At 32.5% G+C, this 22,930-nt stretch overlaps 2 protein-coding genes across 3 annotated transcripts in view; both read left to right on the forward strand.

The window, feature by feature from the left end:
• PLEKHG5_1 (pleckstrin y domain containing, G (with RhoGef domain) member) overlaps positions 1-3,621 on the forward strand; it is a gene marked incomplete at its 5' end in the record, with an annotated part of 61,682 nt that extends 58,061 nt beyond the window's left edge. For both annotated transcript variants that reach the window (XM_051212602.1, XM_035731110.2), the window contains one exon: positions 1,730-3,621. In XM_051212602.1, coding sequence (XP_051072794.1) covers positions 1,730-2,824 — 1,095 coding nt within the window. In that variant the 3' untranslated portion in view covers positions 2,825-3,621. The remainder of the gene's footprint in view (positions 1-1,729) is intronic.
• A 6,832-nt stretch (positions 3,622-10,453) lies between these two features.
• Positions 10,454-22,297, forward strand: ASH2L_6 (Set1/Ash2 histone methyltransferase complex subunit ASH2). Its single transcript, XM_051212604.1, has one exon. It carries the CDS (start codon positions 10,640-10,642, stop codon positions 11,600-11,602), a length of 963 nt encoding a protein of 320 aa, XP_051072796.1. The 5' UTR covers positions 10,454-10,639; the 3' UTR covers positions 11,603-22,297.
• Positions 22,298-22,930: the final 633 nt, after the last annotated feature.

Genomic DNA, 22,930 nt, shown 5'->3' on the forward strand with positions numbered 1-22,930 from the left:
CAGGCACATATTTCCATCGATCCAAGTTGCCATATCTCATTAGCACAACAACGTGAATACTGGATGCATAGAAGCACTCGGCAATGAGATATGTTTACGGTCTTGAAAGGACTAATGCTCCATGAAACCTTAACACATGTAACACTGACATTGACTAGAATCTGTTCGAATGAATTTGGCTGAAAATAGATTATCATCTGTCGTAAAAGTATTTCATAGATTATAATAAATGCCTATATTAAAATACCAAAGATGAATTTATCCAAAGTTATGCATAGATTTAATATGAAGAATGTTTGGTAGGTCATCCAAGTGATCAACTATGATGTTCATTAATATAAAGAAGAAAATCATTCACAATACATGACATACTTGAATGACATCAATGGATGTATAATAAAACTCAAATCATTACTTTTAGTGTGTAACATGATTGCCTTCAAATACTGTTATCACTTGTGGGCTTTATGCCCTGTTAACCTAATGATACCGCCAATTGGAGAACAGTGAGTTATCGACCGGATCAATCATGCATAAAACCTGTAGGAACAGTCTAGAGTCTTTAACAGTATTTCTTCCCACCTAGCCCTGCTTTTTAAGTCCAGAACATCAATCTCCGCCTTTACGATATGAATCATTTATTTCAAACATACTGGATTAATATACACCAATCAAACAGACCATATTGTAGCATAAAATAGGAAACAACATTTGTAGAAGATTTAGTCAAATGTGGCTGTGAATGTGGGAGATATTAATCGATAGACAGGGCATGACTCAAGAATGGTAAATCGTACAATAATAGTCTATAGGTCAAAATGAAGCTTATAATAAGAGGAATACGAATATGAATAGTTCAACTAACTAACAAATATACAATAAGAATACATGTATCATATTAGTCCAGAAATAGATCCAAACAGTTACCATTTAATATTCGCGTCGAGATATATGCAAATTCTTTAGTATTAGTCTTTCTTTTTTGAATAAAAATATTCATCCAACTTATGTTACATTAGTGTAATTAGAAAGGTGGTACACAAATTTTCAGAAGGATATTGATACTAGATTTGCAAACCAAAATTTATGATTGAGAATATCTCACTAAAACTAATAATAATCGGTTATAAGATAATAATAATAATAATAAATGAGGTTGTGCTTGTTCACTAAATGGAAAATCCATCAAGTAGTTCAGTGCTTATAGGTTTTCATTACTTGTCTATCTTAAACTGCATCATGATCTCAACAACATTCAACAATCTACTCAAACATCATACTGATAATTATTGATTTGCATAATATTAAACCAACTATGTGAGCAAAAGTATTTTAGTTAACGAATGTAAAACCAAAGTGAACCAACATTGAAATGAGAGGGAACCAACTTATTATTCAATGCATAATTACCAAGTTGTTTCATACTATGTAACAACCATACACTAAATATTTCGTTGACAAATCTTCCATCAGTTGTTTCAAACTTCATCGTTCCTTCATGGTTATTAATTTCTGTTTACATTCTCATTCTATTTAATTTGATCTTCCAAACGTTCTGCTACCAAGTTTTCTTTTTATATCTGTTTAGTGTCTCATACTACTGATATCTATTGACATAAGTAGTATGCACTAGAAAATCAACCTTACAATGTATATCTTTATGCACAATATGAACAATTTATATCCAATATTCAGCATGACATTTTTTCTATATTTCTATAACTTGTAGGAAAATTATCGTAAACTGATGGAACCTGAAGTTCTAGTTGCTCAACCATTAATAAAACATCAACGAGATGATTTATCTACTATTTTTATGTCACCAGATTCTATATGTAATTCAGATAATACTTCAGAGTTACATAATCAATCATACGGATGTAATAATGGTTATTTTGTAGATACTATTCCTACTACTACTAACAATATTGATTCTAGTAAAAATAATACTATTGAAGGAAATAAACGCAATGTGTTCTTCCCTTCCCAATCTTCTTTATTTGAAAATATAAATTGTAATCAGATCAATAATAATAATCAAACAGATTCTATGTGTATTATAGATAAACGTATTAGATCAATCACTTCACCAACTATTATATCTAATCATCAACGTTCCAGTTCTAGATCATGTAATTATACAACAATTCAACATGATTCCACTAAAATGATTCATTCAACTAGTGTAAGAAATTTATTCTCATCTAATAAATCAGATCATGATCAATTACATTCATCAATCAATAAACTTGATCTTAAATCAACTCATTCAAAATCTATTTCAATGTCACCATTAAAAAGGGATGTAGTAAAAAAATTCTTTTTACCTAGTAATCAAAATGGACAAAAATATTATTTAATGAATCAACAAATTGAATCTAGATTATCATCTGATCTAAATGATCAACAATACAAATTAAGATCATCTAATATAGATTTACATAAAATCATTGATGTTATTCCTAAACATCAATCATCCAGATTTATATCTTCATCAATCAATAATCATCATCATAATAATAATGAGGATTATCAACCTTTCATATTTGATAGAAAATCTAGTCATTCAACATTATCATTATCATCTACAACATCATCATCAAAAAGTGAAATGAAAGTTCATCTTAATCAACCATCAATAGTGATTTGTAGAGTTAAATCGGATTCCCATGAAATAATCAATAATAATAATAATACCAATAATAATAATAATACTAATCGATATTTACTTTCAACTAATTTACAACGTCAATCAGTTCATCAATCATTATTAAATATTGAACGATCTGATAGTAGTGAAGATCAAATTACAATTAAATTATAAATGGTTCAATTGTTTATACTATATCATTGTAAATTGTTTTTTTTAATTGATTGATAATCTTCTCCTGTTTTTTTTTCCCTTTTATTCTATTAACTTGGTAACATAAATTCATTTTATTGTACAGTAATAGATACCTTGAAAAAAAAAGGGTGGAAAAAGATGTTTCAACAACTCCTTCATTGTTGTCAATTATCTGTTATCGATTTTTTTGGAAAAATTTTTTTTTGTTGACAACATCACTTATTTACTTATATTTGTTACCCCTCATGGAGGAACATAGGGGCCGCCCACCAACACTCTCTCCATTCAATATTACTATTTGATTATTTCATATAAATATATAGATCCTTTGCTATTTTTTATCCATCTATCTCTTCTATTTAAACTTTTTTGTATAATATAAGAATCGGTGATCATGCAAAAAATAAAAAAATAAACAAACACACACGCACATACTACAGACACACATACATACATACACAAATTACTCAATAACATATAATACACAATTGTTTTCAAACATTCCCCCCACAAACACACACACAGACACATACACATTTAGAGTGAATACAACATTCAAGAATTAATGGTCTTTCATTTCATTCATCTAAAATATCAAAACAAATATGTAGAAGGTATACAAGTATTATTTTTTCTTTTTCACAAAGAAACAAAAGAGGGAAAAATTGTTTTATGAGTTGCTTGGTTTCACTTTTATTATTTGTTTATAGTAACAATATGAACACAATCACACCAATTTTTTTTAAAAAAAAATTAAAAAAATGAAGAGATCAGTAATTAAATTAATTGATGAGTTCATTGAAACTAGATCATCATAGAAAATTTGAAAGTATTGGATTGTTCTTAGCAGTGTACATCTATGATCATATTTCATCAGATACAAACTGGGGGCTTATCCATTTCATGAACGAGTGCTTAACCACTAGATCACTGAATCGGCCAAATGTCTAACTTCAACGAATCTACGAAAATGACCAACATAAACACCATTCTCTCCCTTGTGAACAAGACTGATAGGTCCTCAGTTCGAGATCACGAAGTAACAGGCGTAAGTAAGTAAGTAAGTAAGTAAGTATGACTCTCAAAACACTAAGTTAAGATCATGAAGCACTCTCCAAACGACTTTGTCCTGGACCTTCCTTCCAAAGTTCTATCCAATTATTGTTCATTATTCTCATATCTGCTAACATTTCTCGGCAAAATGTGTTCTTTGGTCTTCCACTTCTCCTTTAGCATTGAAGATTCCAAGTGAGGGCTGACCTTGTGCTTTCCTCAATGTGTGTTCTATCCACTTCTAGCGTTTCTTCTTGATTTCTTCATCCTCTGGGATCTGGTCTGTTTTCTCCTACAATAGGGTGTTGCTGATATCGTCTGGCCAATGCATCCAATTTTATTTGTGCAGACCACTGTTAATAAGCACTTGTAATGTTTTGGATGATGGCTTTCATTGTTCTCCAGGTTTCTGCCCTATACAGTAAAACTGTCTTGACATTTGTATTGAAAATTCTGACCTTGGTGTTGGTTGACAGTTGCTTTGAGTTCCAGATGTTCTTCAATTGTAAATATGCTTCTCATGCTTTGTCGATCCGCGCATTCACATCTGCATCAGATCCACCGTGTTCATCAATGATGCTGCCCAGATATGTAAAGGTTTGTACATCTTCCAAATCTTCTCCGTCAAGTGTGATTGAATTGATGCATGATGTATTGAATCGGAGAATCTTGCTTTTCCGTTTGTGTATGCTGAGACCTACTGTTGCTACACTGGTCGTCTTCTCCTGCACTTGTTGTCGCATGTGCGACCAAAGAGCCAGATCAACTGCGAAGTCTAGATCTTCCGGTTGCGTCATATGTGTTCACTGTATCCCATACTTCCCCCTTAGATGTTGACGTCTTCATAATGCGGTCGACAACCAGGAGAAAGCGAAAGGATGAAAGTAAGCAACCTTGCCTGACACCAGTCTTTACTTCGAACGAGTCTGTGATTGTTGATGTGTAGCTACAAATAAAAGAAAAAGATTCCAACTCTCGATCCATTTCTTTTCTGATTATAACATTCATCAAATTGTTCAGATTTTCTGTTTATTGAACATGACATTAGCTAACCAAGGTTCATTACTGAGAAACTTAAGCAGAAACAATATAATGGTTAATGTTCATTGACCTACCACCCGCATTTATGTTCATTCATAAAAAATGAATGCAAATATATTAGACTAAATACATGTCAATGTCAGTATATAAGCATCATTACACTATTATATCATCTTTAGGATAGTGTATTGGCAATTGTTTCATTTGAAAACATTTAACAAAACACACTGTTTTTCATATGATAAACATTATAGATCAATGATGAAGAAACAATTTTCTCATATTATCAATGTTTGACTGAACATTTCAAAGTTGATCCAATAAGAGATCACGTGTGAACATTGCTATGGATGTTCAGGTTAAAGCACAAAATCTGTTCTCTGTTAGTTTTTAACCACTATATACATATGCGCGGTGGAGGTGCAACTTATGAAGTTGAAAAGACGAAAAGCAAACTACCAGCTCTTTAACCGGTCCTGTGGGTACATCAGAGGATCCACCTAGGTGGGTTGAGAAACCTTTATTCCGAACCAATGTTGTACATAGTCTCCAACATCTTAGGCGAACATATGGAGTATGGACCTAATGTTGTTCACTGGTTGCCATGCGACTGCATCTCCTGACATTGTTCCACTGCCTTGTGAATTACACCTCTAGGTCAAAGGCTCGTGGTGTGGCTTCCCAAGAAATCTACCTGCTTCGGTTTTGGTGACCAAGCAGTACTCTAGCCCTCACAAAAATCATATCTGATTGATGCCTCCTTGTACAAATGTTTATGTGTTTCAATAAAATAACTAAGTAAAATTATTTCGTCAGTAATAACCAATTTTCAATATGAATCATATCATTCGATTTGATTCAATACATCCATATAAATACACATATATGAACACTTGTTGTGTATACTACTTATGTTTATCGAAATAAGTAGTATGTAACACCAATCAGAAATGGAAAGCCTGGCAACTAAAAGCTAAGAAGGTCGAGTTGAAGGGAATAGAAAGGGATTGTGACTTGGAATAATCACGCGGAATGTGTGATATGATCATAATGCACTTCGATTCATGATACTGTGTCCTTGATTTGTATTAAATTACCTATTCTGTATATATGGATTCCCTTGATTTCACTAGCTTAAGCATTTTGCAGAGATTTTTAACTGTTTGAAGGCTGTTTTTTATCGTAAACCAAAAAAATCCAGAATATACTGAGCAGTTGGATCGATCCTAGTACGAGGTTTCTGATAGGTGGATACACTCATAATGTCATACTACGTTGATCATAAAATCTTAAGATAGTGGAGAAGATTTGTAGCTCAAGTGAATGATTTTGATGGAGTTTCGTTCTCTGAGTTGAATGTTTTGATCGTGGAGCTTTCATTGTTCTCCTGAATGACATCATCAGCACAAACTTCAGATAGAACTGTGAATAAAACTTCATCAAAATAAAATCTTAAAGTTGTTTAATAAATAGAATAATATTTAAACACTGAATGACATAAGAATTTAGTCAATTTGTGATATAACTTGATCAAAATAAGACATCACTAACGAATGATTCTCTCATATGGGATTCGAACTTGTATTCAAATTTAGATTTATAATTTAGGACTTCAACAGTGAACTATTTGGAATACGGCTTATCTCCTGAAAAATTGAGACTACTCTCATTCATTTAACATGTCAACATAGTATATGTGAAATTGAGTTTCCTAAAGTTTCCTACCACATTACAATTTGTTTGATAAGATTCGATAAGACCTAAAGAATAAGGTAGCCGATATTGATTACTTTATAATAATGATTCAATTGTAAACAGTTAAATGTTTCTTAGTTTAACTACTATTACACAGTTCACACTAAGAACTTTAAACGATTATTAGTATCTGAAAGAAAATTATCAAAGATTATGTTTGGCCAGTTTATAGGGTATATTTCTTTCAATGATTTTGAAATCCGTTTATTCAAGAGTTCAGCAGCCACAGTTTCTTTTAAAGTTCATATTCATAAAAAGAGTTTTCTTTTGTACTATCAGTGCACTTTCTGGATGATGTCTAGGTGTTAAGTTACTATCAACGAATCTAGATGGATAACCATTCCAGCAAGACTCTAATTTATGGACGAGCCAATCAGAGGCGTTCTAGAGCTTTCAAGGTTACTGCTCCAACTTCAGTGCTTTAGGTTAACGTACGGTCGGTTCACAAGGAATTTTGTACAAAACGTGATAATTGAGCGGCTATAACAAATAAAACGGCGAGACTATAATTTGTGGACGAATCAATCAGGTATAGGATAATAGATCACCGATTTTAACGCGAAAGCCTTTCATCCATTTGGCCAAATAAATTTCTGGCATATATAATTCCTAACTAAGGCAAATTACGAAAATTATCGCGAACTGGATTATAAAAGCACCAGTAACACTGGCTGCAGCCAGGTACTACAATATATATGGATGTTTGGAGAGCGTACAGACTGCTACATAGGCTTGGTTATGTGCATCGTGTCGTTATCCACAAGTAGCATTTTGTGCAATTAACAACCGGAGTGCAGATAAACAATATTGAACTATGTGTTCGAGGCTGAAAGAGTTTTTGAGACTTTATCACGACTCCAGAGGCCGACCATTCTGTAGTCGTATGGATGATTCCCTCTACTGTATACATTACGATTTTAGAACCTCTGAACCTCTTTCTAACCTTGGCAAGTTTTTGAACCACGTATAAGAAGTGTATCCACTTTATTTCCTCGGTTCTGTATAACATATTTTTACTCTATACTGACTGTCTACTGATTGGCCAATATTTCCCACGGTCACTTAGGATTCGTTCAAAGGTCGTCCATAAATTAGAGTCTCGCCACCATTCCTAATGAGAATCTGACGAAATTATAGTAGTTCCTCATTTATTGTGTCAGTAAAATATATTCGCTTGATCCTTGAGGATAAGGCGTGAACTAAGTTCCTATTTCTAATTAGTGGGACCCAGCTATGGAAATTCTTCGTTTATAAGAAGTGATTCAATACCGTGTTCAAACATGATGTAAAATTAAATTTATGAGACGAATTTATAAACTTTACTTGCTCATATAAATAAGCGCTTTGTCGAACACATCACTTATAGTTCAGGAGTTGAAGATCATAGGTGAAAATATTCGTATTTAACATACCTTAGGGATTCATATACTTATAAGTTTCTGGTAAGTAACAATAACAAAACAGAAACTCAGAAACTACAATCTATTTTCTAAATACTTTTTACCAGCCAGTATCCATTCTACTATCCATAAACCAGTATTCACGTACTTATGTCAAAAGAAACGAAATCAAATCATAGATGGCGTACATTTGAATCGTTTGTCTGATGTACTTCTCCACAGTCGATCTCTAAGACGACAAGATTAAAGTTCTGAAACTTTATTCCTTTAACTTAATTAAACACTAATACTTTAGGCTGTTAACATCAGAACTGATCAAAAGACAAGTACTAAGAATAGGGAAATGATCATAGTTTCTTCAGATTTATAATGTTTATGACAATTTGTTAGTTAATTCCATTCTAAAAGACAATCATATGAGTATAAGATAACTCACCTCTGATCTCCCTTTTGTAAAAAGAAAACACTGCGAAAGTTTTTAGAGTTAGTCAGTGATTATTTCCATTGAGAAGTAAAAGCAATTGAAGTTTGATATACATAACATATCATCCTCATTGAATTCAATTCTCAACCATGTTCAATAACATCTGAAGATACCCAAACATAACAAATTAATTAACATTCAAAGAAAGAAATGATCAGGTTTCATTAGTATAAATAACAATTCCTCTCATCGAGGCATTTTATATTCGATCATTTACAGCTAGATTATTATCATGGTGGAGCGAGAAAGTGATCTACATAATCATAAACCGTTAGAGTTTTCATTATAGATAGATTGATCTCAATTGACAAACCACTACAATCCTCACATAATTAACGAAATATTCGAGAGAATTTCTCCTTAATCTGTAAATCTAGGGTCTTAAACTACAATATCCAAATCAATAAGTTAGTTATAAGTTTCTAATAAAGTAGTAATGGTTGAAGAAAATAACTTCGAAAAAACATGGAAGTTCGACTAAAATCTCGGAAAGGCTCTTCATCTACATAACAGTAATATATACTGTCAACGTAAAGTGGTCATAGATACAATAAGGACACTACTCATAAGGGAATTTCGTAGCTTAACATAGGGAAAAGTATCATACACAATCTGAATACGTAATTTCATTCAAATAGACACAAAAAGTTGTAAGATTACTTAAATGCTATTTTTATGGACAAGTTTTTGGAGACATTATAAATCTAGTTTGAAGTAAGAAAATAATAAGATATGCAACTTAAATCTAATAGCCGTTGCTTACTTACTTACGCCTGATACCCCTTAAAAGGAGCATAGGCCACCCACTAGCATTCTCAACCCAATCCTCTCCAGCTCCTTCCAATTGTTATTCATCCTTTTTTCGACGTAATGTATTGTTTGGCCTTCCACTTTTCCACTTACCTTCAAGATTCCAAGTTAAAGCTTGCTTCGTGATGCAATTTGGTGATTTCCATAATGTATGTCCTATCCATTTCCATCGTCTTTTCCTAATTTCCTCTTCAGTTGGAAGCTGGTCTTTTCTCTCCACAGTAGACTGTAGTTAATGGTTCCCGGTAGACGGGCATTGAATATCTTGCGTAGACAACTATTTATAAATACTTGTACATTTTTGATGATGGTTATAGTAGTACTCCTCGTATCAGCTTCATACAATAGAACTGTCTTGACGTTCGTATTGAAGATTGTGACTTTGATATTAGTTGACAGACAGTTGTTTTGAATTGCATATGTTGTTCAATTGTAGGAATGCTGTCTCACATCTTTCAGAGTTTCCCCATCAAATGTGATTGGATTAGTGTTCTCCGTACTGCATTTGAGGATCTTGTTATTTCCTTTGTGTATGTTAAGGCCTACCGATTTAGAGACTGCTACTAAACAAGTTGTCTTTATTCGCATTGGTTCGTGCGTATAAGATAAAAGATCTAGGTCATCTGTGAAATCTAAATCTTCTAATTGATTCCGAGCTCTCCATTGTATTCTATGCTTCTCGTCAAATGTCAAGATTTTCATACTCCGATCAATCAATTAATCAATCAAAAGTAAAAGAAAGTTTTTGACTAAGTATCTTCTTGAATTCTTAAACTGAATCATAAACACTTAGATCTTCAATCTAATAATCTCTATAAATAAAAAAGTTATTTAGGCGCTAATTTTCATTTCCAATCTAACAATATTTTTATAAAACAAACTATAAATCATTCATGGTCAAAATATAATTCAACCAATCAGAATTCAGTTTTATGTAAAATGGATAAAAGTATTTGATTGGTCGAAGAAATTGACTTAAGAATTGATCGAATGATTTAACCAATCAGATATCGATTGTTGGTTTTTTTAAACAAACATTTACCGGTAAATATAAATTGTGCGGTATCATCCGAAGAAAAACACAGATTCATTCAATTCATACATGATTTGATTATTATCCATAGAAGAAATGAATTAATTTCTATTTCTTTCTTGTATAAATGATCTATATCTTTATTGTATATGTATAAATGTTCAATTTCAATGTAATATTGGATATATTTTGTTTAATTAGAAGTTCTATGTAAATCAATGTCAATAATGAAAGATTTTGAATTAGATAAATATTCAACTGCATTAGTATCCCATCGTAAATCATTAATAAAATCAGATTATAAAACGACTACACATTGTAATAATGAAAAACGTTTAAATTATCCATTTACAGATTTTGAACATTGGGATAAATTCTCGAAAACAGGTAATAGTAGTAATAATAATAATAACAATAATAATGGGGATTCTAAATCACTATCTCATATTAAATTACCAGAACGACATGTATTCAATGCATCCACAGCATCATTAATTGTACATGTACCTAGTCTATCTTATGTAAGTGAAGATATAGATGATGATTTATCAGATCATGAAATTTCTAAATTAAATCTATATCTAAATAATAATAAAAAGCATAACCGAATTTGTCCAATATGTAATACCATTTATATAGATTTACAACAACAGTTTGACGATTTTCATTTAAAACGATTCTTTAGTTTATCTAGTATGAATGTAAATATGGACGGTACTACTACTACTACTAATAATAATAATTATTATTATTATTGTGATAATAGTAGTATAACTATACCAAGACTATGGGATATACTTGATATATTTTCAACTAATTCATCTAAAAATTTTTGTCCATTTCATAAAAGTTTAAGTCTACACTACAGTACATTTTCATCTATTACTCATAATAATAATATCAGTTCAACTTTAACCAACTCACTTAGTCTACCATGTTTATCTAATTTTGATGAACAATTAACAATGATATCAACAAGATCTAATGAAAATACCATTTTACATAGTAACAATAATAATAATGTAATATACAATAGAAATATTAATAATACTCCATCAATTTCAATAGAATATGCTGATAATATCTCTATTACTACAAATAATTCACAAGAACAAATAATCAATAATCAATTATCTGGTGAAACTAAAAGTAAGTGTGAATTATGGTTAAAAACATGCTAATGTTTTTTTTTGTTTTTGGTTTTTTTTGGGGGGGGTGTTTTTGTTTGTTTTTTTCTTTATGCTGATGTTGACTCGTTTTCATTTTCTCTTTATTTTCAAAATTGATCATAATTAAAATGATAAATGTAAACTAAATAAACTGAAACACTGAAAATAATAATCAATATTCTATATGTTATCCATTTTTTTTCATCAATATGCTGAACATTATTGAATACATGATGACATATTGTTTTATTTGTCCCTTCGCCGCCCCCACTCTCACACTCTCTCTCTCTCTCCCATACACATACATACATACATACATACATACTTAGTTGATCTCCTTACATTTTATCACTGAGTGTTCTCTCTGTTAAAAAAATATTGCTTTTATTGTGAATGTTCTAATTTCTAACGTTATTGTTACTAATGTTGTTATAACGTTGTAGTGATTGTTAATGTCATTCCTTTTATTTCCCTCTCTCTTTCTCTCTCTTTCGCTAGCTTCCTTGCTCGCTCTGTCTCGCTTTTTGTCTCTTTGTGAATTTTAATTCTTGTAAAAGTGAAAAGAAAAGTATTAAGAAATCTTCCATTGATGAATGAGTTATTTGTTGTTGTTTTTCGATTATTTTTGGTGTAACAGGCGTTGAAAATGATGATGATGATTATGGTACGGTCTTTATAATTCGAATTATAAAGTGTAATAACAATAATACTCACAATTGATTGATCATTGATTGGTGATCAATATCATGTGTTTCAGGTCTTTTGACTAACTCAAGTCTCTAACTGTGAAGTTAGGTGACATAAGATCGAATCCGTCAGGGAGTATTTTTTCCCTTAAGATTATAGGTACACCTTGCTGATGAGTGTCAAATAATACAAAACCCGGTTCTAGGGTTACATGTTGTCTACTTTCGACCATCATTTTATGATAATAATACTGTTTTGTTCATTTATAGAATAATAAAAGCAAAGTGATTGAAACAATTGAAATTCATTCATGATATATTAATCATGATAAATATTATACTGTACAGATAGTAATAATAATAATCTCATTGATTGCACAGTAAACGTTTCATCTATACAAGAACTAGAACCAAATATAACATGGGTTGACGATCGTTAATGTAAATAAAAGGACAATTAACATTGATATATTGAATGTATTGACCTCATAAAGTATCGAAATCGTGTTATGTTGCATAGTTCAATTACTTATGTTGATTATTCCTTATATGTAGTAGTAACATATTCACAAGCAATCCATTCCTTTTCATAAAACCAATTTATGTAATTATACTAAGAAAATTCAACTAAATAGATTTAACGATATAGTTAAGGAGTAATGTAAGTACGGTTGAAACTTTTCTTCAGGATAAGGATACCCGTAGATGAATACGTTTACCATTATTTCTTCTTATTTAAATCATATGAACCTTAAAGTAAACTTAGAAATTCATAAATTTTGTCGGAACTTTATACACAGATTTTTCAGTGGTTGAGATCATAAGTCAATTGAAGTTAGACCTATACAGAAAACCTGGGGGCACTGAACGGTCAACTCATTCTATTGTCGAACCCCTCAACGATGCGAATCCACGATCCCACCTCGAGAGATTCAAACCCAGGACCTAACGACCTCGCACGCGAACGCTTAAACACTAGACCACTGAGTCGGCCAGTATCCAATGGTGTTAATGTGTAGCTTCAAACAATCCAAGAAGTGCATATTTTTCAAATCTATAATTTTTTCTCTAGCTAGAAACTGATCATTTTTATAACCTATTTGTGGATTAGCTAGAAAAAAATATCAGCTTTATATACTAAATATTATATTAAGTGTCCTTCAACTCCCTCTCTGATTACTTCAATTTGACTGAATAAACTCAATTTAATCTAGAATATCTAATCTCTCAAATATTGATTTCCACAAGTTATAATTTCTAAAGAGTTTCTAGTTTCTGATTGAAATCATCAATCGATCAATGTTAGACCATTATTTAAAACTTAGAACCACTGGATGGCTATTTCGTCCGATTATTGCACTCCTTAGTAGTGTTCATTCAAGATCCCACACTTAAGAATCGAAACTAGGACCTTCTATATCAGTTTTCTAGCATTAGATAATATGTGCTAACTGTTGTATGATAATATTTACCATATAAACATCAACTGTTTTTATTCCTTCTGAAACGTTTGATCAATTTGTAGCCATAAGTCCTATATATGATATCGAACCCGAAATCTTTAAATCTTTTGTTAAGAACTATGCTATTCAATCATTAAATTAAAATTGAATGCTCTAAATATTGAACCTTAACCAGGTTATTATTCAAAGAAATCACCAACTATCAAATTCAATGAGCTATAATATCATTCCCTCATCGGTTAGTTCGGTAGAATATGGGTCCATTTTGAGAAACTTCCAGATTATTTGTAAACTATTCATTACTAAAAACATGTTTATTATCCAATTTTTGGACGAAACGACCATCCAGTGCTTCCAGGTTTCCCATAGTGGTCTAGTTTCAATTGACTCATGATCTCAACTTTCATTACATAAACTCCATTCATTCAATCATTCATTCATTTAGACTAAGGTAATGTAAATTTCATTGATCAGAATAGCATATCATCATCAGTTTTCTTTTGATTAATTAGTCAGATGATATTACATTGTTTTATCATTATTATTAAGTATAGAATAAATGATTCCATATATGATTTATACCGCAAATATAATAATGCAATAAACATTACTGTAATATGTAACTACTAGATGTGTAAACAATTTTTCCTACCGATAAGTGATTCTCAATGGTTGAGATCATGAGTCAATTGAAGCTAGACCACCATGGAAAACCTGTAAGCACTGGATGGCCGTTTCATCCTACCGTAGGACTCCTCAGCAATGAGTATCCACGATCCCGTCTCGCAACATTCGAACCCAGCACCTATCAGTCTCATGCACGAACGCTTAACCATTAGATATATCATATGAAGAAACTATTTGATTTAAAACATATTTGTCTTGAAACATTAACACATTCCTCGCCCCACATATAATCATCTTATGTAACTTGAAATGTTCAGTTGATATTGAATAGTTATGTACTATTTGTCTAGTAAGTGTTTTTCTTTTAATTTCAACAACCTGTTCAGTCTGTGGTGTGCGCTACTGATGTCGATAAATATAAGTAGTATGTAGCATCAATCGTAACTCAACATTAAGAAGTTCGAAAAAAAGTGAAATAGAACAGTGAATGATCGCTATGGAAACAAAGGAACAATAAAGTCTAAGATGATTGACAGACATTTTACAAATGAAGTATTTACTGTATGGTTCTCAAATCCTACTAAGATGTTCTGAATTTCTGTATTCAAATACATTCGATTTTCTCGTATTTGTTTTCTTCTTCACTACAAGCATACTCAGTTGATTAGTCTTTTTTTAGAAAAAAAGGGAAGTCTATTTAATAGACCAATCAAACTACATACCTTAATAGGAACTAAAACCAAATTTTTATGAGCATTGATTGATAGATGAAGTGTTAAATATAAGTAGTTTCGATCTATAGACCACATTCATTGTAGTAAAAGATTAAAAATTAAATAGGTTGTATTTATAATTTTATACATTCAATGTCCAATTCTTATAATCATGTTTCAATGTGTTCTGTTATGTTTATGGATTCGAACTGGATGTTTATAAATTAGTAGTTGACCTACAATGAAAGCAAGAAGTCATATTCAATCCTTAATAAAATTCGTTCTTTTGGCGAACTTATATCTTAGTGATAATGTTAAAACAAACACGAATTCATACTCATTACCGAATATATTCATTGATTGAATAGACGATTACACTAACCGTAATGCCAAACTCAAATTGACAGACTATGTAGAAACAAGTTAATGAAAATATATACACATAATAAATAAAAACTATTATATTAGGTGAATAACAATTCAGTACCTCCAATACTTACTTACTTACGCCTGTTACTCCCATTGCAACATATGCCGCCGACCAGCATTCTCCAAACCACTCTAACCTCGACCTTCCTTTCTAGTTCTATCTAATTTTTGTTTATTCTTCTCATGTCTGCTAACATTTCTCAGCAAAACTTGTTTTTTGGTCATCAACTTCTCTTTTATTTAGCCTCGAGGATTCCATGTGAGGGCTTGCCTTGTGACACAGTTGGATGCTCTCCTCAATGTGTGTCCTATCCACTTCCAGCGCTTCTTCCTGATTAATCCTATCGCTGAGATCTGGTTATTTCTCTCCCACAGTAGGTTGTTGCTGATATTGTCTGACCAACGGATCCGAAGTATTTTGCGTAGACAACTGTTGATAAACACTTGTATCTTTTGGATGATGGCTTTCGTAGTTCTCCAGGTTTGTAAAAATAATTCAAACCTTTTAGCACCTTCATGGTAATATGACGAAAAAGAAATCGAAAATGTTCATCTATATGCATACCATTCTAATAAGATTACCGTCTATCAACAGAGACTTATCAAATACCATCTTGAATATCAATACCTTGATCAAATTGTCTCACAAATATCACTTTAATATTTAATATTATTGTAATTTGATTGATAGAATTCAATCAGCACTAAGGACTAGACAAGCATAAAATTGATCACTGCTCAATGATAAACCAATTGTAAGATCTCTCAGTTTTACAAACAATTTGTCACTACCTGAATAACTCCATAGCAACGTCATGAACTGTGAAGCTGCCTGTGATTGGTCACAGAAAGTGTTGGTTTCCTCGAGATTATAGGAAGCCTTGTTGAATAGCATACAAATTTGTAATGGAATAACAAAATCCATTTTAATTTGTAAATTTTCTTTGGTTTTAGCCGTTTTCTGCTCAAAATTGATTTCAAGAAATCGAAAGTATGAAAACTTTGTGATGGTCAGATGTTGACTTGGGACGGCAGTATGATGCTATTGTGTGCTAAAAAAATGGAAAAACATGATTCTAGAAAACGACTTCTCAGTAGCTAGTCGAGACCGAAGGTCCTGGGTTCGAATCCTGCTAGCAGGATTATGGATGCGCACTGCTGAGGAGTCCCACACTGGGACAAAACAGTCATCCAGTTTTCCCAGGTTTTCCACGGTGGTCTAGCTTAAATTGACTCATAAACTCAACCATTAAAAAGAAAACTGTACATGACAAGTAAATTATCTTAAGCTTATTGTAAGTTACTATCAAAGAGAGGTTTTGTGGATATTATAGTAATTTAGTAGTTAAATTTATCAATCAATTGGAGCTAGACCACCATGGAAAATCTAGAAACATTGGACGATCGTTTCGTTCATGAACGCACACTGAGGAGTCCCATACTAGGACGAAACGGTCATCTAGTGCTTCTAGGTTTTCCATTGTGGTTTAGCTTTAAGTGACCCATGAATTCAACTATTAAATTAATGCAAGTTATTCAGTATTATGTATAATTGTTATTTGATACAGAACTAATAAAATCAATTTATGAAGTAATGTAAATTCATCAATTGAGATGACTGGGACATGTGTTACGTATGCTCAACCACCGACTGCCATGACATGCAATGTTCAATGGCGTAGGAGTTGGTTGGAAGAAAGCTAGGGTTGGCCATACAAAAACATGACACAAATCCATGAAGTCACTGACAAGTTGGCTGAGCCATTATCGTAAGTGTAGACTATCTGGTTAGGATCGGGGAGATGATAGCAACCGATGGTTAGAGACCCTGAATGACATGGCTCAAAATCGTTTACAATGGCGCAGGTGCATCCATTCTTTGTGTTCTCCCAAATTCTAATCTTCTGAATTCTTCATGTCCCTTTACTTGTTCTCGTTCCAAATTCATTTCATTGGATTATGTTTTTTGAATAGCATCTTCAAACCCTAATGTTTCCGATTACTGCTTATACTTTTACTACCTCTACCACAATGGGATTTGAATCGACAACTGCATTTCTGTGCTAATGTGGTATAACAATTCGAACTGATGAAGGTATATATAAAGTTCTAAATTTTTGCTGACTGACTGAATCAATTTTCTACTGGTGAATTGTTCTATCCTTTGACTATCTTGTATTAACGGTCAAGGTGTTCATAAATAATAATTATTAGTTCATCATGAATGTACTTTTAAATCAATTTAGTTAATTAATCCTGTTTAGACACAAACTCACGTATAAATATAAACACTTTTGTTGTTATATCCCAATAAGTAGAAAAATTTATATTTCTGATGTTTCGTGACCTAATGTAGGGCACTTCTTCAGAATAAATAAATAACCGATATCAAATTAACACAAGTTTTAATAGTACAAAGAAAATATGCTGAATTATTTTCCTTTGTACTATTTCAAAGTACATTCATTCAATTTCGATTATGAATTCACTCTGAAGAAGTAGCTTATATTAAGTCACGAAACATCAGAAATACAATTTATCCTCTACATTGAGTGGGATATAACAAAGAATGTTAACATTCTATTCGATGCTCAATGTATTGGGAACTATCTATTCAAACCTTGACATTGATACATATAGACACATTATTCTTTATCTGTGAATAAATCAACATAGAAAAAGCCGTTTTTAAAAGTTAACATGAAACACATCCAATCTTAATAAATGAGCTCATGAGTCAATTGAAGCTAGATCAACATGGAAAACCTGGAAACATTGAATGGTCTACTCGTCTTATTGTGGAACTCCTCAGCAGTGCACATTCACAATCCCATCTCTCGAGATCCGAACACAGGATATATCGGTCTGGCACGTGATCGCTTAACCTCGAGATCACTCATTCGGATGGCATCCAATGGTGTTAATATTTAACTTCAAACTAATCTACGAAATTCAGTGGCACATTCATCATTGTTATCAGTAAATTACTATCTCACAAGAGACCTGATTGAACTTAACTTTTCACTGCTTCTCATTAGAACTCCAAGAAATACCTATTGAAGCCAGTTACTAGTGAACATATATTGATTAATATCAATGTTTTCAGGTTTTCCGTGGTGACTCATGATCACAACCATTGAAAGTACTATAATATCTACAAAAACCCTTATAATATAAATAGAATAGTCAATAGATAGTACAAAATTACAATAACAATATCAATGATATATTCTATTGAAATTTCTTCATTTAAATAGAGAAAATCAATAATTAGAAAAAATTTTAGTTGCTGAGTGGATTGTGTATATCACTTGTTTTGTTTTGTTTTGTTTGTTTTGTTTGTTTGTTTGTTTGTTTAAAATTAGGAATGTCATAGATATTTTTAATTTAAAATTGTTTCTATCCAGACCCATAATTCATTCTCACATCTACTTTAATATGTCAATAAATAGTATCCATATTGATTTATTTTAGTATTAAACAGTATTAGACTATGTTATAATTTTTATTTAAATGATATTTAGTTATGTGTAGTTATGCTTACCCTAGAAATACTAAATTTACTTGATATAATTGTTTAGCAGTTGAAAAATTCTCATAGAATATTCAAAAATAATAAAAAAAATATTTAAGCGAACAATTGTTTTCAATCACTTTATCATCAGGCTCTACAGTTAGTTACATAAACCTTACCCAGAGGGATTTATCCTTACATATTCATGAAGATGTACTAGGATGGTTGAGAAAAGGAGTTACTAAATCGATTAACATCATTATTCTTTCTCAGTTAGTAGATAGTGAACATCATATCAAAATAGAGGAAACTTTCTCTGTTTTATATCAAGTTCTAAAATATCTACCTTAAAGAGCTAGATTACGATTGTTCTACATAGCCGAAGCCATCAAGATCAACTCCAGAAAACCAAACTTATGTATCCAAAAAAGGTATATCCAGCCTCTATGTTTACCCTGGCCCGGATACCTAAACTGAATATTAAAAACCTCTTAACCCCTTCTGTTTTTCTAATTACCTCTATCTTAATCTTTGTGGTCGACTGGACTACGAAGACCTTGACATCTGAGGGAAAACACGGCATAAGATGGACCTGCTCAGAACCAATTAGACAATTTGGACTTCTGTTGTATTGGACTTCGCAGATGACCTAGCCCTCCTATCCCATACACATGAACAAGTGCAGATAGAGACAGTCAGTGTAGCAGCAGTCTCTGCATCAGTAGGCCTAAAAATACACAAGGGAAATACCAAGGTCCTCAAATACAACACAGAGAACAGCAATCCAATCATACTTGATGGAGAAACTCTGGAAGATGTGGAATCCTTCATGAACCTAGGAAACATCATCATCATCGATGAACAAGGAGAATCTGATGTAGATGTAAAGGTGAGAATTGGCAAACCAAGAATAGCATTCCTACAATTGAACAATATATGCAACTCAAAACAACTGTCTGTCAACTAATATCAAAGTCACAATCTTCAATACGAACGTCGAGACAGTTAGTTCTACTGTATGGAGCTGAAACTTGGAGAGCTACCACAACCATCATAAATAAGGTACAAGTATTTATAAATTGTTGTCTGCGTAAGATACTCAGCATCAATTACTCGGATACCATCAGTAACAGCCTTCTGTGGGAGAGAATAAAACAGCTTCCAACTGAAGAGGAAATTAGGAAAAGACAATGGAAATAGATAGGAAATGCATTACGCGAATCATGAAACTGCATCACGAGGCAAGCCCCAACTTGGAATCCTGAAGGGAAGCGGAAAAGTGGAATGCCAAAGAACACATTACGTCGGGAAATCGAATCAGTTATGAAAAGGATGAATAACAACTGGAAGGAGTTGGAAAGGATTGCCCAGGACAGGGTTGGATGGAGAGTGCTGGTGAGCGGCCTATGCTCTTTCATGAGGAGTAACAGTTGTACTTAACGTAAGTAATCTTAATCTTTACATCCATCATTCCCAATTCGTTTATCGTAATTACCTTGACAACATATCCCCTTACAACATATTATATTCACACAACAATATTATTATTATTATCCCAACTGACAAGATGACATTCTCCTACTATGCATTTTATTCACACAAGTTTTTTTTTGCATTTTCATTTCCGCTATATTACTTACTATTCTACTGATTGTCACTCCAAATTATTCTGACCTTTATCAGAAGGGGTTTGTGGAGATTTTAGAAATTTCACAGATTGACCTTTATTAAATGACCCTTCTAATTTGTAAATAACACAATTTCGAATTGTATCTATGTCGTAAAAGATGCAAACATTTACCATGTTTTAACAATATAACATTGTCAAATGCATTAACAGATACCTTTGTAAAATATTATAATTATGGACTTATAACTGTAGAGCCTGATGAAGAAGTTATTGAAAACTATTATTGTTTATTTGAATCTTCTCATTGACGTTTAAGACTGTAATTGTACAGTCTGTTAATGGTATATCTGAATACTGTGAGTATTGCCTTGATATTGCCTTAAGTAATAAGCATTATAAGCAAATATGTATAGTGTCCAACAGTGAAATTCAGGACGCGTGTTTCATTCTATTTGGGAATCGTCAGCTGGATGTACCTGTATTTCAGAGTTGATGTTTATTACAGGACTCGAACTAAATATCGTTCACTCCGAACGCCATCGTGTTATCCATTTGACAAATATAGTTTAGAGAACAGGAATGTATAATGAATGAGTGAGATAGAAATAAACTGGAAAGAGTGAACAACAAGTAAAGATGTGAATAATAACGAGTGCCAAATAGCACGAAACTTGGGTCCAGGGTTTGACTACCTCCAATCACCATCTAATCTCAACATAGCGCACGCATTGTCGAGTTACCTAGACTGGTGGCCACATTGTGACTTGGTTGATAGCATTCGATCTGCACTAAGAAGTACTTGACACATATAACATTGATCAAAACCCGGTGATCGATCAATTGTGAAAAATCTTATCTTTCATTCATCACAAATGCATAATTTTAACTTCTATATTTTAGCAGTTATTCTAAATGAACTGAAAATTTGAGTTCACTAAATCTCTGAAATAATGTGTCCTACAAATTAGTATGAGTTCCCTATGATTCGATAGATCAGACATAAATCATGTAGTCAATTAATGAAGAATAGTATTCAATAAAAGATACAAATCGATTTAAAACAAAACCAAGATAGATTTCATCTAAATGACTGAATAATGAAGACGCCAACATCTGGGCGAAAGCACGGGATACAGTGGACATCTAGGATGCAGGTGGACGATCTAGACTTCGCAGATCATCCGGCTCTTCTGTCGCACACGCGACAACAAATGCAGAAGACGACCAGTGTAGCAGCAACCTCAGCACCAGTAGGTCTCAATATACACAGACGGAAAAGCAAGATTATCCGATACAACACAACATGCATCAATTCAATCACACTTGACGGAGAAGATTTGGAAGATGCAAAAACCTTTACATATCTGGGCAGCATCATTGATGAACACGGTGGATCTGATGCAGATATGAAGGCGCGGATCGACAAAGCAAGAGCAGCATATCTACCATCGAAGAACATCTGGAACTCAAAGCAACTGTCAACCAACACCAAGGTCAGAATTTTCAATACAAATGTCAAGACAGTTTTACTGTATAGGGCAGAAACCTGGAGAACAATGAAAGCCATCATCCAAAACATTACAAGTGCTTATTAACAGTGGTCTACGCAAAATACTTCGGATCCGGTGGCCAGACGATATCAGCACCAACCTATTATGGGAGAGAACAAACTAGATACCAATGGTGGAAGAAATCAGGAAGAAGTGTTGGAATTGGTAAGCACACATTGAGGAAAGCAACCAAATGTATCACAAGGCAAGCCCTCATTTGGAATCCCCAAGGCTAAATAAAAGAGAAGTGGAAGAACAAAGAACACATTTAGCTGAGAAATGTTAGCAGAAATGAGGAGGATGAACAACAGTCAGATAGTTCTAGAAAGGAAGGTCGAGGTTAGAGTGGTTCGGAGAATGCTGGTCGGCAGTATATGCTTCACTGGAAGTAACAGGCGCAAGCATGTAATATAGATTTCTCTCGATTAAAACGGATTATCTCACTTTCTATGCATAATGTAAAAGAGAAACTATTTCACCTTTGTCACTGAATTTTACACTAAGGCGTTTTTTAAAAAAACATTTCAATGCATTAAGATGTCCAATCTTTAGTACTTCAACTAGGGTGTCATATTAAATATTATAGATGGATAGATGTTTACATATTTCATTTATTTCCTAGCAACTTTTCAGAATTTCTAATCAATCCCTAATATTGGTAAATAAATCAGGATATATATATAGGCCTATAGAAAGAAATTTGTAAAACAAGGTCATGACATTGTCTA

This window comes from Schistosoma haematobium, chromosome ZW, assembly GCF_000699445.3.
Source record: "Schistosoma haematobium chromosome ZW, whole genome shotgun sequence".
NCBI classification, from domain to species: Eukaryota; Metazoa; Platyhelminthes; class Trematoda; order Strigeidida; family Schistosomatidae; genus Schistosoma; species Schistosoma haematobium.